Here is a 16,395-nt window from a genome sequence, read left to right on the forward strand (position 1 = left end):
GGTAGTGCAGTATCCCCAAGCTAGTATCAGTGGGGAATGTTACTAGCTCTGGGGCTGAATGGGGCAGAGGTGGGAGCCAGCAGAAACAGCTTTTGTTTGAGAGGCATAGCCCAAATAAATACTCCAAGTAAATACCCTTTCCTATTCTGCATTTTCCTTCTGATTTTTTGGGGAGGCTCCCAGTTGACCAAACTCAGTAGGAAACCCAGTAGGCAAGGGAACTTATTGATACAGTCCATGCAGTATAGACTCCCTGGGAAGAGATACAGGGAAGAGGGATGGAGAGTGAATCTAGAAGGACAAGATGTGAAGTATGTGGTACAGAAAGGGTTAATGCAAAGAGTACTTTTTAAATTTCTGTTCAGCATTTTGTTCATCCAACATTTTGGGTATCTTGTATCATGCCGTATATTTGCTCAAAAATTATTATATAATGAGTAAACATTTGGCCTTTATTTTTATTTCTACTGAGCTGTCTTTAAGAACTTGTCTACCAATTGCCAAAATTACAGTCAAATCACATTAAAAAATGAAAGAAATAATGAATCCATCTAAATAGTTTGATAAAATTATTTTTCTCTGTTCATTTGAATTTGACCAAGCACTAGTTTCAGTTAAGTTCTACTGTATACCTATTTATTATTCTTTTAAAAGATTTTATTTGTTTATTCATGAGAGACAGACAGAGAGAGAGAGAGAGAGAAATTGAGAGAGAGAGAGAGAGAAGCAGAGATATAGGCAGAGGGAGAAGCAGGATCCATGCGTGGAGCCCAACATGGGACTCAAACCCAGGTCTCCAGGATCAGGCTCTGGGCTGAAGGCAGCGCTAAACCGCTCAGCCACCCGGGCTGCCCCCTTATTTATTCTTTACTGGGAGATATGGGCTAGTTATTTAAACCTTTGTATTTTGTTTATGCAGAAGGCAGTTGCCCATACTAAACTTCAATTGTTCACTCCTAGAATGTCTAAATGACTGAATGGACATCTGGAGCAGATCCACTGAGATTTTATTTGTATGAGAGATGATGAAATCTGGGTAAGGTTCATCTTCGGGGAGGAAAGGGGAAGAATTGTTCCCATAAAATATCCCAGGTTTCAGAGAAGAGTGGATTTTAAAAAGTAATAATAGCACAATATCTAACACTAGAATTTGTCCTAAAGTTCTTTCCTTATAGATCTATGTCTACGCTTAAGGTAGAAGAGAGGATGTTAGGTCAAAAATGAAAGAAATATTTTCACAAGGTAGGTCCTGAGATCTTGAGAACATGCAGTATTGCTGCTTTGAGCTTAGCATCTTCTGAGAAAGAGCTACTTTCCCATTGAGCTCAAAGTGCAGCATTTTCTTCATTTGTTAAGGGAGAGAACATAGGAAACTCTGGTATATTGGAGAGTCCACCCCTTCAGTGACCCAGGCCTCAAGATGTATGTGTCCTAGCTCTGTTGGCATATGTGGCCAATAGGTTTCAACAACAGCCAGAGGCAGACACCGCACCCCAGTCATTCTCCTGGATAGCTCTGCTACTGCAACAGTGGGCAGTGACATTGCAATACAGAATTTCCTGCAGTAACAACAGTATTGGTGGCTGGGCCACCAAACCATCTTAACGGTGCTCTTTAGCAGCATGGCAGTACCACATGACCTACATGCAATCTGATTGCCAATCTGATTGGCATCTGTCTCGTCAATAGCATCAGTAAAGGGGAGCTAGAGAGAAAGATATGGAAGGTACAACCTGATAAATGGGAAGCCCCAGATATACTTTCTGGGGTCTCCCAAATATAATTATAGGCTCTACGTTGCAGGAATCTGGAAGTCTTACAATAGCAAATGAGGCCCCCGATATGGAAGTATCGTTATTAGATAGCTATGACCTGGAGAAATACAGATCTCATAAATATTTTAATTTTTGACATTCATTCATATATAGCTTTATGATTGGAAAAACTACTTTATTCCTGGATTACTGTAGGCCTCTGTTGTTTATGCAGAATTATCTAGAAGACTAAGAAAGACTGCCTTTTTCTTTTTTAAACATTTCCCCTAACTATCCTAAGATATTGCTATTGACTAATTTAATATTTTATTGTTTCTATGTATTTTTTCTTTTAAAATTCTGCCAACATCTTGAGATTTTTTTAAAATGTATAACAGAAAGCCAACAACCAGTTCCATAGGAATATGGAGATATGAAGAAAGTAGATGCTGTTTTTACAGTTTTCATTCATGCTACCAACAGTCGTGACTGTCCCTTCAAATTAGTTAAAAGTTCACATCATTTTGCAGATGTCCCCTTCCTTTATCTCTCTCTCTCTCTCTTTTTTTTTTTTTTTTTATAAGTATTGACTCATCCTTTTGTCCTGGTCAAAAGGAAATACAGAGCATCCACAGAAAATTCAGAGTGGTTTCTGTATTGGCAAAAGTCATGCCCTGGGAGATAATTGGGTGAGGTGTCTGCTGGGAACAGGTGCTGTATCAGATATAAAAGGGTCCTTTACTCTCCATCTCATCCACAATGTACATAAAAACTGGGACTGAAGAAGACCAAGTGATGAATTGCAACAGAAGGCCAAAGGAAAGGATATGAGTCATTAAGATTGTTCAAACACGTATAATCATCCACTTTGAACTTAAACCATGGAAAGACAGCTTCTGTAATCAGCCAGAGAATCACCATGGGTAGCTTTTACAGAGAGTAAATATGGAGATATTTCTTTGCATCATTAGAAATGTATTCTCACTGAAAGACTTTTTTTAAGGACTATAAAGTGCTACATTTACAGTTTCTAGATCTGCAAAATGGGAAGAATAACACGTATACCCTGGGATTGGAAGAATCTGTATACTCTGGGATACTTAAAAGTAAAGCGCTTATAACAGTGCCTGGCACCAGAAAAAATTACGATGATGTAAAGTAATACATTCCTAAGAACCATTGAGAATCTTTTTTACAGTGGTAAAGCAGTACTGCTTTTCAGAATTTAGATTAATCACTATTGCTAAAAAAAAAAAAAATCACTATGGCTTTCTCTACATATCAAATAATAATAGCACAAAAGTTGGTAGCCATTTTAAATCCTATTTCCAGCAGTTTTGTTTTCTTTTTTACTTCATTTCTGAATATTCATTGTTGTTGTTGTTGTTTTAACATACACCAAGGAAACGGCAATGTGAAAACTATGATATCTTATTTTGGTAAAAATGCCTTTAGTTAATCCCTTTGGACATTGCTTCTAAAGTTTAAATTACATTGTATTCTGTTCTATGGGAAATGTGATTTATGAGGCAATTCTTTTCTGATATTTGGTTGGTATTTTTTTTTATGTAAAAAATGAGCTCAATTTTAATCTGAAGAGAGCCACTCCCAAACTGACATGTTGTCTTGTTCTCACTGAATCAGTCAAGACGAGCCTGTTCATTTACTTGAATGGACATGTGTTAATACTGTGCTTAATGACAGTGTATCTGGATTGACATGTATCATCAATTAAAAACTATGAAACTATAAGCTTTTATCCAGTTCTTTGACCTCTATCTTGGATAACGGACCCCATGGAGGATATGCTGCTCACTATAAAATCTCTTCCTCGAATTCTTAAAAACAGTTAAGAAATCTGGGCAAGGTATATAAGAAGGGTACAGAATAGGTACCCTAAAGACCAGAGGTGAGAATCCATGAATTCTGACACAGAAACCATCACACCTCTCAGAGTATAAGCCATCTAGCTACATCTGGAAAGATGAGCAGGGATTCCACAGAAGAAGTCAGAGACTTTTTGAAGAAGGAAGTTTGTCTCATGTGTTCAGGTGGTGGCAAGAGACCCAGGGAGTGGGTCTCTTTGTCTGTAAAATGTATTTTTATAGACAGAGCAGAAAGAACTGGTCTTTTAACTACTATAATTCTTCTGAACTGCTTTCAAGCTCTTCCAGTCAACAGAGAAAATAATACACAAGATGTGTGATAATGAAGACTCTAACTTACAATAAGATCCCAAATAGTAAAGCTGAATCACTTGGCTCTATCCATCCCTCAGGTCATGGAAACAATATGAGATCTCTTATTTACTTACTGCCTATAATCAAATGTGATTCAGAAAGCGATTCCCCTGCCTCTTCTTCACACTATGATGTGTCAGGCAACGCACACTCAAAAGCTGCCCAAAGTTGGGTCGGAAGAGGGGAAGCAGAGCTGAAAATGGGAATAAAAGAAACTCACTGAATTTTTTAAAATCATATATTCCTTAAGGCATCCGGAGAAGGCAAAATTCCCAGCACATGTTTCTGCAGTTCCAGACATTTCCTTAGATTTGTTTTCCACTTTTTAGTGAAGATATTCAAGAATAGGTTAGGTGGCAACTTGATCCACTGAACACTCATCTGGAAACTTGTCTTGGAATTCTTTTCTTGATGGAGATTAAATATCTTGGAACAAAGTTGAAACAAAGGTTAGAACTGGGGCCACGTTAAGACTTGTCCATAAGGTATGCGGTATGTGGTTTACTCCATTCCGTGCCAAAATGTGATGTGCTTTAGTGAAGCTCATAAATGAAGCTCATGAGAAACACAAATGTCCGTCTCTGTTTAGTATTTCTGAGCAGCACTCCCCCAATTAGCACGGCCCCGGGACTGTCGCTGGCTCTCTTCTACCCTCGTCAATTCACTGAAAGCAATTTGATCACAGCCAAGCTTGGCCCTGAGATTCTTTGAGCTGTTGAGCTGGTATATTCCCGTTAGAGGGAAGATCGCCTAAACTCCAAATAATGGACTTAACAGAGAATGAGATGAAATATCCCTGCTCTGGTTGGCTGACTACTAAGATAGCTAATGCTCTTACCTCCTGGTATTTGTGGTCTCATGTAATCTCCTCCTCTTTTGTGCAGACTTGACCTAGTGACCTGATTCTAAGGAACTGAACATGGCAAAAGTGATGGCATGTCACTTCCAAGATTGGGTTTTAAGTCTGTGACTCCCCTCTTGCTGGCAGTATATTTTGCTAGCATGCGCTCTCACTTTATGGCTCTTGTTGCTTGCTTGCACTGGGGGAGCGAGCTGACATATTTCAAGATGCGAGTGGTCTCTGGCCAATAGTCAGTGGGTAAAGGAGGCCCTCAGTCCATAAGCCTATAAGGAATAGAATCCTGTCAACAGAATCCTCTATGCATGTGAATGAGCTTGGAGGCACACTGAGATGACCGTGGCCCTGTGGGAATCCCTGAGCCAGTTAACCCAGCTAAGCCACACCCAGGTTCCAGGCCTATAGAAACCGACATCATTAATGTTTTAAGCATCTAAGTTCTAAGCTCGTTCATTCCACAGCAGTGGTGTCTATCTGCTTACAGAAGTGGTAAGGCTCAGAAGTGGGAGTACAAAAGTTGGAAAGAGGATAGGTATGTATATTTGTGTCTGCCTGAGTCACCAACCCAGATAGAATCTTTGTGACAGATGTTTTCAGTATACTGTTTATAATCATTGCAACAACCTGGCAAGGGTGGTGTTATTCACATATTTTGGATAAGACTTAAGTAATGGTAACTAAGTTACTTGGCACAGAACAACATAGCTAGGAGGTGACTGAGATAAGAGAGAAACAAAGTCTAACTCTGAGGCCCTGGATCTTTCCTCTGCCTTTACCATCATAGGTGGAAAGGTTTGGGTGGGGTTTAGGGTACAAATAAGAATCACCTGTAGATCTTTCTAAAGCTTGTGATGGTGCTTTCCTTTCTGGAGGTCCTGACACGGTTTGAAATGAAGCATATCACCCAGTGGGGCTGCAGCAGAAAAGCATTGGACTTCTAAATTCAGCTATCACCCTTGCAGCTTGGGCCTATAATTAGAAAATATAAATTGGACATTTAAGCCACATTCTGACTGGGGATCTGGAAGTCCTTAGCAGCTTGCGTGGTGATTAGGAAGATGATCATGTGACTGGGGCACTCTTGCTGTTAGGTTGTTTTAATTAAGTTACAAATAAAACAATAGCATCCAGAGTTCTGCTATTTGACCGGCTTCACATAGTCTGATGCATCCAGAACTCTACCTCACTTAGAGCCAAAAGTTGGCAAAATGGGTTTGGCTAAACAAGGATCGGTTGAGAGTAGAATGGATGAATGGTAAGCGCTGTTTTCATTTGGTGACAGGAACCAGATAATAAAATAATGGAAGAGCACACCTCAGTGCTGTACCTTAGGAAGATATGTTTGGCCTTGGATGCTCCTATAGTAACTTCTATTGCTGAGCAGGGCAGCTCAGCAGAACAGAGTAGACTCTGAGCTGTCTCACCAGCTCCTTGGCCAGGTCCAGGTTCCCTCTTCTACATTCAGCCCTACAGCTCTTGCAATAGCCTCCCTGCTTCTGGCCCTGAGAAGGGACTGAGTGGGCTTCTTCTTGCAGATCACAGCCTTACTTCCACAATGGCCTCATCACACCTGTTTGTGGAAGACACTGCAATTAATGACAAAGTGCACAGTCTGTCTAGACAAGATGACTGTAATGCTACTTCTTTACCTCTCTGGTACCTCATTACATTTTGCATAGATTTTTTTCTAGAGCAGCACTGCCCAGGAAGCCAGCTGCTAGTTACATGAGGCTATCTATGCAGCTTTGAAATGTGATTAGTGAGACTGAAGAGGCGGATTTTTCATGTAATTTAATTTCAATTTATTTGAATTCAAATAACCATATGTAGCTGGTGGCTAATGTGTTGGATAGCACCATTCCAGAGGCTGGCCTCCTTATGTTACTCTTTTGTTAATTTAGTTTGGGCTAATATTTATAGAACATCTTTTATGTGCCTAGCACTATACTTAGAATTTTGCATGTATTCATCCAATTTTCACAAAACCTAATGAACCTCATTATATTATTTACGTTTTCCAGAGCAGAAAGTTAAATTTTATAGAGACGAAGAAGCCTGTTTCAAATCATACAGGCAGGAGACAGGATTCAAAATAAAGTCTATCTGGCTTCAGTCCCTTGTTTCTGTACAAAAGAATGAGACTAAATCAGCGGAAATGAAGGGTGAAACAAAATGGACACAAGACGATTAAAATACAACCTTTACTATAATGAGTTATTTCATTTTATTGCTTATTGTAAACACTCTGGCCATAGCACACACATTAGTTTTTAAATAACTGTAATTCAAAGCTGTCACATTATATACTATTTTCCTTCAAGATGTATCATCTATGAAAATACCAGTAACTCCAAAAGTCTATATGGATAATGTGCACATTTATCCTATTGTGACACTAAAAACAAACAGTAAAAATAGTCATCAGTGTAGGTCTTTGGGTCTGTGCTGTGCCGTAAGGGTAGCCATAAAACAACCCAAAGGGGGGATGAGGTGGATTTGTGGATTCAGATGGCTCCTATGCGGGTAGTGTTTGCAGAACATAGGAGGTACACAATAAATGTTTATTGATGACAAAGATGATGAGAATTCAATTTGCAATCTGGTCTTTTCCTCTCCATTTTTCTTAAGGAATTTATGGCTCATTTGCAACCAACATTGTAAATGTCACAGAGACCCCCACACTTTGAGTTGCAGAGCTGCTGTGTAATTGGATCTGGTCACACTTGCAGAAGAGAGAGAAAGCATATGTACTGTTAAAACTGTGCTAAAATTCCAGTCCTTAGAATAGGCTGGAACTCTTGAGTGCTTTGTGTCCTTTTAAGTCAGAAAATCATCAGTGCCTACAAATCAAGTAAGTCATTCAAAACAAATCTAGCTTTTAGATCTGATCAGCTAGACTTCATTTCAGTCAGATCAATGTATCTGAAAGAAAATATGATACTTCTATGAAGTACTAAGTTTCCTAACTACAAGGACAGGAACTATAATTTTATACCTTAAGATACTTCTTTTGATTATTTTATTCAGCAAAATTCTTAGAATCATTTTGGGACTTCACTGAATTATGATGATGATGTTAGATTAAACATTTTAGATTTAACTACAAAGTGACATAAAAATTTGAACATCTTTTCCCAGTATTCTTTTATGCATGCAGTGCAGTGTATTTAAGCAGACTTGTAATAAAGATCTTTGTAACCAGCTACTAGCAAGTTGTGTTCATCATGGTGTACTTCTGGTGAATAAAAGTGATACAGTTTTGTTGTTGTTCAGATTTATTTATTTATTTATTTATTTATTTATTTATTTATTGTTGTTCAGTTTTATTGAGAAATAGCTGACATGCATCACTGTATAAGTTTAAGGCATACAGCATGATGGTTTGCTTTACATATGTTGTAAAATGATTATCATTGTAAGTTAGATAACATCCACCTTCTCATATAGATACAATAAAATGAAAGTAAAGAAGATATAACAAAAAAATGTTCTTATGATGAGAACTCTTAGGATTTACTCTCTTAACACCTTTCTTATATATCATACAGCAATGTTAGCTCTAGTCATTATGTTGTATGTTACCTCCCTAATGCATATTTATCTTACAACTGGAAGTTTATAACTTTTGATCACCTTCTTCTAATTCACCCTTCTTCCCACCCACCATCTCTGGTAACCACAAGTTTGATCTCTTTATCTATGAGTTGTTTCCTTTTAAGATAACACACGTGCAAGTGAGATCATAGAGGATATGGTCTTTTTTTTGTCTGATTTATTTTGCTTAGCATATCACTTTTAAGGTCCATCCTTGGTGTTCCAAGGTGTTCCTCATTTTTAATAGCTGAATTACATTTCATTGTGTAAACACACACACACACATACACACACACACACACACACATCTTCCTTATCCATTCATCCATTGATGGACACTTGGTTTGTTTCCATGTCTTGTCTAATGCTGCTATGATACATTACAAGATATCTTTTTGAGGTAGTATTTCCATGTTCTTTGGACATATTCTCAGAAGTGGAATTGCTAGATCATTTGATAGTTCTATTTTTAATTTTTTAAAGATTTCCTCCATACTATTTTCCATAGTAGCTGCACCAATTTACATACTCACCAGCAGAATCTCTTATGATCCTTTGAATTTCTGAAGTATCATCTGTAATGTCTCCTTTTCTATTTGTAATTGTGTAGATTTGGGTCTTTTTTCCCTCGGTTGGTCTGGCTAGGATTTTGTCAATTTTATCTTTCCAACGATAACCAACTCTTAGTTTGGTTTATCTTTTCTATTATTTTTATGTTTTCTATTTCTGCTCTAATCTTCATTATTTTCTTTCTTTTGCTAACTTTGGGCTCAATTTGTTCTTCTTTTCCTAGTTCCTTAAGGCATTGAGTTAGGTAGCATATTTGGGATCTTTCTTGCTTCTTAATTTAGATATTTATTACTATGAGCTTCTCTCTTACAACTGCTTTTGCTACTTCCCATGAGTTCTGATGTGTTGTATTTCCATTTTTAATTTGTCTCAATAAACTTTTTAAATTTTAATTTCTTATTTGATCCACTGGTTGTTGAGGACAGTGTTGTTATATATTTGTGAATTTTCCAGTTTTCCTCATTACTGATTTCTAGTGTCACACTATTGTGATCAGAGAAGATACTTGGTAGGAGTTCAGGCTTCCTAAATTTGCTAAGACTAATTTTGTGTCCTAACGTATGGTCTATCCTGGAAAATGTTTCATGTACCCTTGGGAAGAATATGTATTCTGCTGTTGTTGAGTAGAATGTTCTGTATACAACTGTTAGGTCCATTTGGTCTATAGTGTTGTTCAAATTCACTGTTTCCTTATTGATTCTCTGTCTGGATGATCTATTTTTGAAAGTGGGGTGTTAAAGTCCTCAACTATTATTATAATACTGTTTATTTTTTCTTTTAACTCTGTTAGTTTTTGCTTTATATATTTAAGTCCTCTCTTGGGCACTTAAATATTTATAATTGTTATATCTTATTGATGTATTCACACTTTTATCATCACATAATGACCTTTGACTCTTTTTTACTATTTTTAGTTTAAATTCTATTTTGTCTGATATAAGTATAGCTATCCTTGCCTTTTTTTTTTTTCCTGGTCACCATTTGCTTGAAATGTCTTTTTCCTGTCTGTTCATGTTCACTCTCAGTCTCTCAGTGTCTTTAGGGCTAAAGTGAACCTCTTTTAGGCTGATATTGTTGGATCTTGTTTTTTTAAATCCACTCAGCCATTCTATGTCTTTTGATTGAAGAATTTAGTGCATTTACATTTAACATAATTGTCTGTAGGTAAAGGCTTACTATTGCCATTTTGTTAATTTTTTTCTCATTCTTTTGTAGAGCCATCATTCCTTGATCATATCCTGCTGTCCTTTATTGTTTTGATCTTTTTGGTGTCAGTATACTTGGATTTATTTATTGTGTTCTTTTGTGTGATTACTAGATCTTCCCTTGTGGTTACCATGAGATGTGCACAACATATCTTAAACTTATAACACTCTATTTTAAACATATTAATAACTTAAATAGAATTTTTATACTTTACACTTTTACTTCTGCCCCTCTCATTTTAGATTATTACTGTTACAACTTATATTTTTTATATGGTGTAACTAATAACAGATTATTGTATTTATGGTTTTTCTTGCTACATTCCTCTTAAGAGAATTTTAAACTAGAGTTGTAAGTGAGTGATATATCACTATTACCATATTGCAGAATCCCATTATGACTACATATATGCTATTGCCAGTGAGATTCATGTTACCTTTCTGTGTTTTTGTAATATTATTTATAAAGGTAGTTAAAGAACTCCCTTTGGAATTTCTTGTAAGGCAGGTCTGGTTGTAATTAACCCCCTTAGCTTTTGTTTGTTCAGGACAGTCTTTAGCCTTCCTTCATTTCTGATGGACAGCTTTGCCAGCTATAGAATTTTGGTTGACAGTTTTCTTTTAATATTTTGACTATGTCATCCCATTTTCTCCTGGCCTGAAGAGTTTCTGTGGAGAAATCCAATAGTCTTATAAGGGGTTCCTTGTATGTAAGTTCTCTCTTTTCTCTTGGTGCTATTAAAAATATTTTGTCTTTGAGTCTTGACAATATAATTATAATGTGTTTCAGTGTAGCCCTCTAAGGTTCAGCCTGTTTGGGATCCTTTGGGCCTCATGGATCTAGATATCCATCTTTCTCCCCAGGTTCAAGAAGTTTTCAGCCATTATTGTTTTAAATAGATTTTCTGTCCCTTTTCTCCTTCTGGAATTCCTATGATGCAAATGTTATTTCTTTTCATTGTCATATAATTTCCATAGGCTATCTTTGCTGTTTTTAATTTTTTTCTTTTTTGACTGGATAATTTTCAATGTCCTACCCTTTAGGCTGCTGATTTTTTTTCTGCATGTTTGAATCTACTTTTGAAACTTTCTACTGAATTTTTTAGTTCATTTATTGTATTTTTCAACTCTGGGATTTGTTTTTGTTTTTGTTTTTGTTTTGTTTTTGATGGTTGCTATTTCCTAGTCAGACGTCTCTTTCTGTTCATGCATTGTTTTCCTAATTTTGTTTCATTGTTTGTCTCTGTTCTCTCAAAGTTCACTAAACCTCTTTAAGGGAATTATTCTGAATTCTTTGTCTGATAGTTTATAAATTTCCATTTCTTTAAGGTCAGTTGTTGGAGCCTTTTAGTTTCTTTTGGTGGTTCATTCATATTTCCTGATTTTCCATGATCCTTGATTTCTTGCATAGGTATCTGAGCATTTGAGTAATTAATCTTCACTTCCAGACTTTACAGTTTTGCTTTGGCAGAGGTAACTTCACTGGTCAGATCATTTTGTTTTCCTGGGTGTGTCTGTTGGTAATGTCTTTGGGCAGGTTGGGCCTGCTATTATGGACTGCTTTGGGCAAGGCAACTATTCAAGTCCTGAGGACAAGGATGGAGTGTTGTGCCACTGGCTGAAAATAATTGGATATGACTGCTGGCTTGGTTCCCAATCCAAATGAGGCTGTAGGATCGGGTCTTCAGTTGACTTATTCTCTTCTAAGACTTATTAGATGATTGGGATTGGGTCTATATTCAGTAGTAGATGGAGCTATGTTTCCTGCTTCTCTGCTCTGGCAGGACAGCAGCCAATGTTCAGAGCCCATTAAAGATCATTATTCGGGGGTTCCAAATCAGGTCTGAGTGTCCAATGAATTCCCTGATCAGGTGATGCTCTACAGATGGAGGAAGCCATGGGCTGTGCTCTCTGTTCAAGTGTCACTGTATGTAGGGCTGTTAGAGGGACTATGCAGTTCCTGTGTGTTCTGGTTAAGTTCCCTGGTCAGATAGCTGAATGCTATATTCAGGAATGAGCAAGGCCATACATTAGTTTCCCTGCCTGTGTGCAACAGGAAAAGCAGCTCTAAAACTGGTAAAGCTCTTTGTTGTCTTAACTCAAGCAGACCCATGCCTTTTATGATCCCTGGCCAAATGAGGCCACTGACTTTGCAAACTACTGGCTCTCCCTTCTCTCAGCTCTAGGCCATGGAGCTTTCAGGAGTTGTCTCTAGCCCTTCTGCTCAGATGGGGCTGAAGGCACTCTCCATGGTAGATGGGGCTGTTACTCAGTGCCCTGCCTGGGTACGAGCAAGCTGGGCTGTGGGGCTGGCAAAATTTTTGTTTGAGAATCTGAATCAAGCAGATATGCACCTCTTCCAAGTTCACTCTTCCCAGTTTGGTTCAGCAGATGAGTAAGGCCACTGAGTAAATAGGTCTAATTACTATTTAGACACTGCCAATATGAACCTGGTCTGCCAACAAACATGTGCTAGTTGTTGCAAGCCCCTTCCTCATTCTCTGTCACAGTTATATTTCTGTTGGCTGAGCCCTACAATTCCAGCGGTATGTGATGAGGGTATGGATGCCCACAGAGTGTCCCACAATGCTGGGGGGCCAGTGCCTGATTGCTCCCTGTTGGGTTCTCTTTTCCACTGGAAGAAGTGGAAGCTTAGGAGACACCTCTCCCTATGGTGCTATACTGTCCTGGGGGGAGGAGCAATACAGTCAACATGTAGCCACTTCTTTTACCCCTCTAATGCAGTCTATCTTGGTCTCTGAAGTGCGGGAAGGGGGTGCTTCAGCCTCATTCCTGTGTTCTAGGATTCTCTCTGTGGTGTCTTGTTTTTGGATAATTGTTGGTTGTTCTTGTGAGGGGGAGCAAATTAAGGCATGATGTATGTCACCATCTTAGTAACATCACTTTCCCCCAATATTTTGTCAATGTAAATTTTAAATACACAAAAGGACCCACATAAAAATATAAATGTTAAGGTCACTTGCAGCAAAATACGGCACATTAGAATTATTTAGTAAAAAGTTTTATACTTGAAGGTAGGCACTTGGTAACATTTGGGTTTTGGCAAAAGGCAACAGTTTGATGTCAATATCTTAACCTTTCTATTAACTATATAACTTTTACAAGGGAATAGATTTCCAAAATACTACAGAAGAGAAACAAATTTGCCTAGACCATATATGAATGGAATTCCACAGACCAGAATCCAAATTTCATTTTTCCTTCTTCTTTGCATAAACTATTATATATCTTCATGGACAAGTTCTACAGTTTTACTCCCTGATGTAAAATCCCTTCGAACTATTTGGCTTCTAATCTTTTGATCTGAAAAGAAGTATTTGTTGCTTGTGGAATTTAATACAATTTTTTTCCCCCACAGTTGGAATAACCTTTGTTACAATAAAACACTAATTAAAGTCAGATGATTTTTAGGTAGCAGTAGCTAGCACTAAAGAGTTCTTGGCTTCAGGCAGCTATTGAATCCCTCTGGTCCTGTTTTAACTGTCAAATTAAATAGAAAAGATTCAACTATTCCAGTTGTTTTCATTATTGGAGGCATAGAAATTTACTTCACACTTACCTAAACCATGAGTAGAATGTTTGGGACCTATCTACCATTTGATTTAGCTGTCCTTTCTAGAACATTTCTCTACCAGATAGATTCCGTTTGAAGTCTTAGTAATAGGGAACTTCACAAAACAATCTAGCAATAAGGAAGCTCCAACTCCTCTTTCTTATCCTGAAACCAAAGCTCCTTGTTCTTAACCAGAAATCAAAGTTCCTGTAGCTTCCATCCAGTGCTTCAAACAGTGAAAGGCACAGAGTAGGCTCTCACATACTTGAACAGTATTTATTAACAAAAGAATGGATGATTCTAGTTCTGACTTTTAAAGCTACACAGAATATAGTTGTTTCCTTATGCAGTCCAGGCTGTTCTCTTCTCTTACATCATTCTTCTCTTTTCCTGGATCAGTATTGCAATTGCAATTTCCTTAAGCGATATGAGTTTCAGATGTTTTGTCTATCTCGTTACTCTTTTCTGCATATTCTTGCATTGATCAGTACTCCAGATGGGGTCAGCTCTGAGAAGTGTTAGTATCTCAGCCTGGATATTTCATTTGACATATTGTTCGACCCCAACAAAGTATTCCTTAGAGCAATTCTCTCTTGTTTCTGAGTAGAGGCTTTTTATTCCATGCAAGATCTCTGATTGGCACATATTCTGTTCTGGGAGAAGGACTGTTTCCTCGAATTACCAGGGTAAGGAGGGGGTGGAGAACGTTGTGCTGAAGCCTGTGGGGTCGGGGAGTAGGGAGGTGGCAAGTCGGCACAGTATTCCATCTCATGGTCATAACTATAGGGGGGTGGTGCCACTGAAAAACACAAGGTAAAAGGCATCAGGCATTTAGCAAATATTTGAGTGTCTACTATGTTTAAACCATTGGGCTGAGTACTTCAGGATGGGTTATGATTTTTGCCTATAGGTTGAAGGCACATATATATGAAAGGTCAAGTGCTACAAAACATGGTGCCATTGGCCAAAATGTTTAGAATTGGTTGCTTAGGGAAAGTTTCTTGGGCAGATAAAGGAAAGACTAGGGACTGATTCCAGATTGAGCAAAAGCATGGAAGCAAGAGAGCACTTTTGTTGAAAGCAAAAAGTACATGGCGGGGGGGGGAGGATGGGAAAAAGTGTTGAGGAATCTGATTGTATCATCATCCTGGTGGGCTTTGAATATCACATAAAGAGTGTGTGATGTGCAGTTACCAGAGATTTTTTGAATATGCAAACAAATATGCTTTGGGAAGGTGATTTTCTCATCAGTATGGATTGAAGTAGAATAAAAGGAGAGATGATGTAATAGTATATGTGAAGGATTATGCAGGACATATGGCATTGAGGGGAAAAATCATGACACCTTGGGCAGCTGAGTTCTTAGGTGATGACTAGGTAGGTACAGACAGGTGGAGAGTGAAAGAATGTGTCCAGGTATTGGGCACCCTTTATTGGGCTTCTGTAACCCAGAGGGCCATGGAGCCATTATAGGAATAAGAAAAAAAAAGTGCTGGTAAGCATGTTTGTGAATGGGAATGAAGAACTTAGTTTTCTAAATATTATTTGATAAATTTTTAAAAATTATTTTGCTGTAATATATATTAGTGTGTTTTAAATCACATTTAATACACTTTATTGTGACTTTTTATGGATTCTGTAGTGATCTCAATCCCATGTCAAGGATTGGAGAGAGGTACCCCTTGAGTATTCCATGTCTTCAAGAACCAATCATTCTGCAACAACTGAGCAACCCCTCTGATGATTTTCCAATAGTTGAATTATCATCAAGATCATGATTCTAGTTGGAAATTGACATCCTGTAATTGCTTGCTATGAATGTAGTCTAAATCACAAGACTAGTGTCATAATAATGCAAATAAATGGGAAAGCTTTTTTAACATTAGAATGGCAGAAAAGAACAAGCAACATTTCAATAAACATATTTCTAAAATGTCTTCTAGGGACGCCTGGCTGGCTCAGTTGGTGGGGCATGCAACTCTTGATCTCTGGGTTGTGGATTTGAGCCCCACATTGGGTGCAGAGATCATTTAAAAATAAAGTTCTAAAAAAATAAAATATAAACAAAATGTCTTCTAAATTTTGCTCTTACCCATAAGATTATGGTAGTGTTCTGATCAATATGTAGGTACAAACATAGGGCTTCACCCTATATGCAAACACTAACAATGTTTCTTCTGGATCCCTTTAACTTGGCTTGCTTTATCAGGAGCTTGATGATTTAAACCACTTACTGATCATCCCTGAGCCTGTACTCAGGGATGTGAGGACACAGAAGTGGGTCATCTAAGAAAAAGGAAAATGTAGAGAGAGAACCGAGTAGGATGTCCTCTGAGGACTGCTCTACTGAGCCAAGGCTTCACAAGTCTCCAGTGGGCTCTACAGGCCAAGGGCTCATGGCACAGGACACAGCTGTATACAGCTTCCAGCTTCTCTAAGGCTGCTTTCTACACTTGGAGGCTGGACTATCAAAAGCTTTGTTTTCTGTAACAAAATGGAACAACTCCTGTGGAGTCTAAACACACATTCCCTCTGCATTACACCCACTCCTCTGCTTCATTATATCCAGGAGAACTAAGATTTATAATATACTTCATCC

The 16,395-nt window shown here is 37.9% G+C and overlaps 1 protein-coding gene and 1 long non-coding RNA gene across 10 annotated transcripts in view; one reads left to right on the forward strand and one right to left on the reverse strand.

Moving 5' to 3' along the window:
* LOC144301802 (uncharacterized) overlaps positions 1-16,395 on the forward strand; it is a 467,418-nt gene that overhangs the window by 264,881 nt on the left and 186,142 nt on the right. The gene's annotated exons all lie outside the window — the stretch shown is intronic.
* Positions 8,111-16,395, reverse strand: part of CYYR1 (cysteine and tyrosine rich 1) — a 106,235-nt gene continuing 97,950 nt past the window's right edge. Inside the window, exon 4 of the mRNA XM_077878897.1 lies at positions 8,111-14,595. Within this exon, the coding sequence (XP_077735023.1) occupies positions 14,411-14,595 (185 nt within the window). The 3' untranslated portion in view covers positions 8,111-14,410. The remainder of the gene's footprint in view (positions 14,596-16,395) is intronic.

The sequence above is a fragment of the Canis aureus genome, chromosome 30 (genome assembly GCF_053574225.1).
Source record: "Canis aureus isolate CA01 chromosome 30, VMU_Caureus_v.1.0, whole genome shotgun sequence".
NCBI classification, from domain to species: domain Eukaryota; kingdom Metazoa; phylum Chordata; class Mammalia; order Carnivora; family Canidae; genus Canis; species Canis aureus.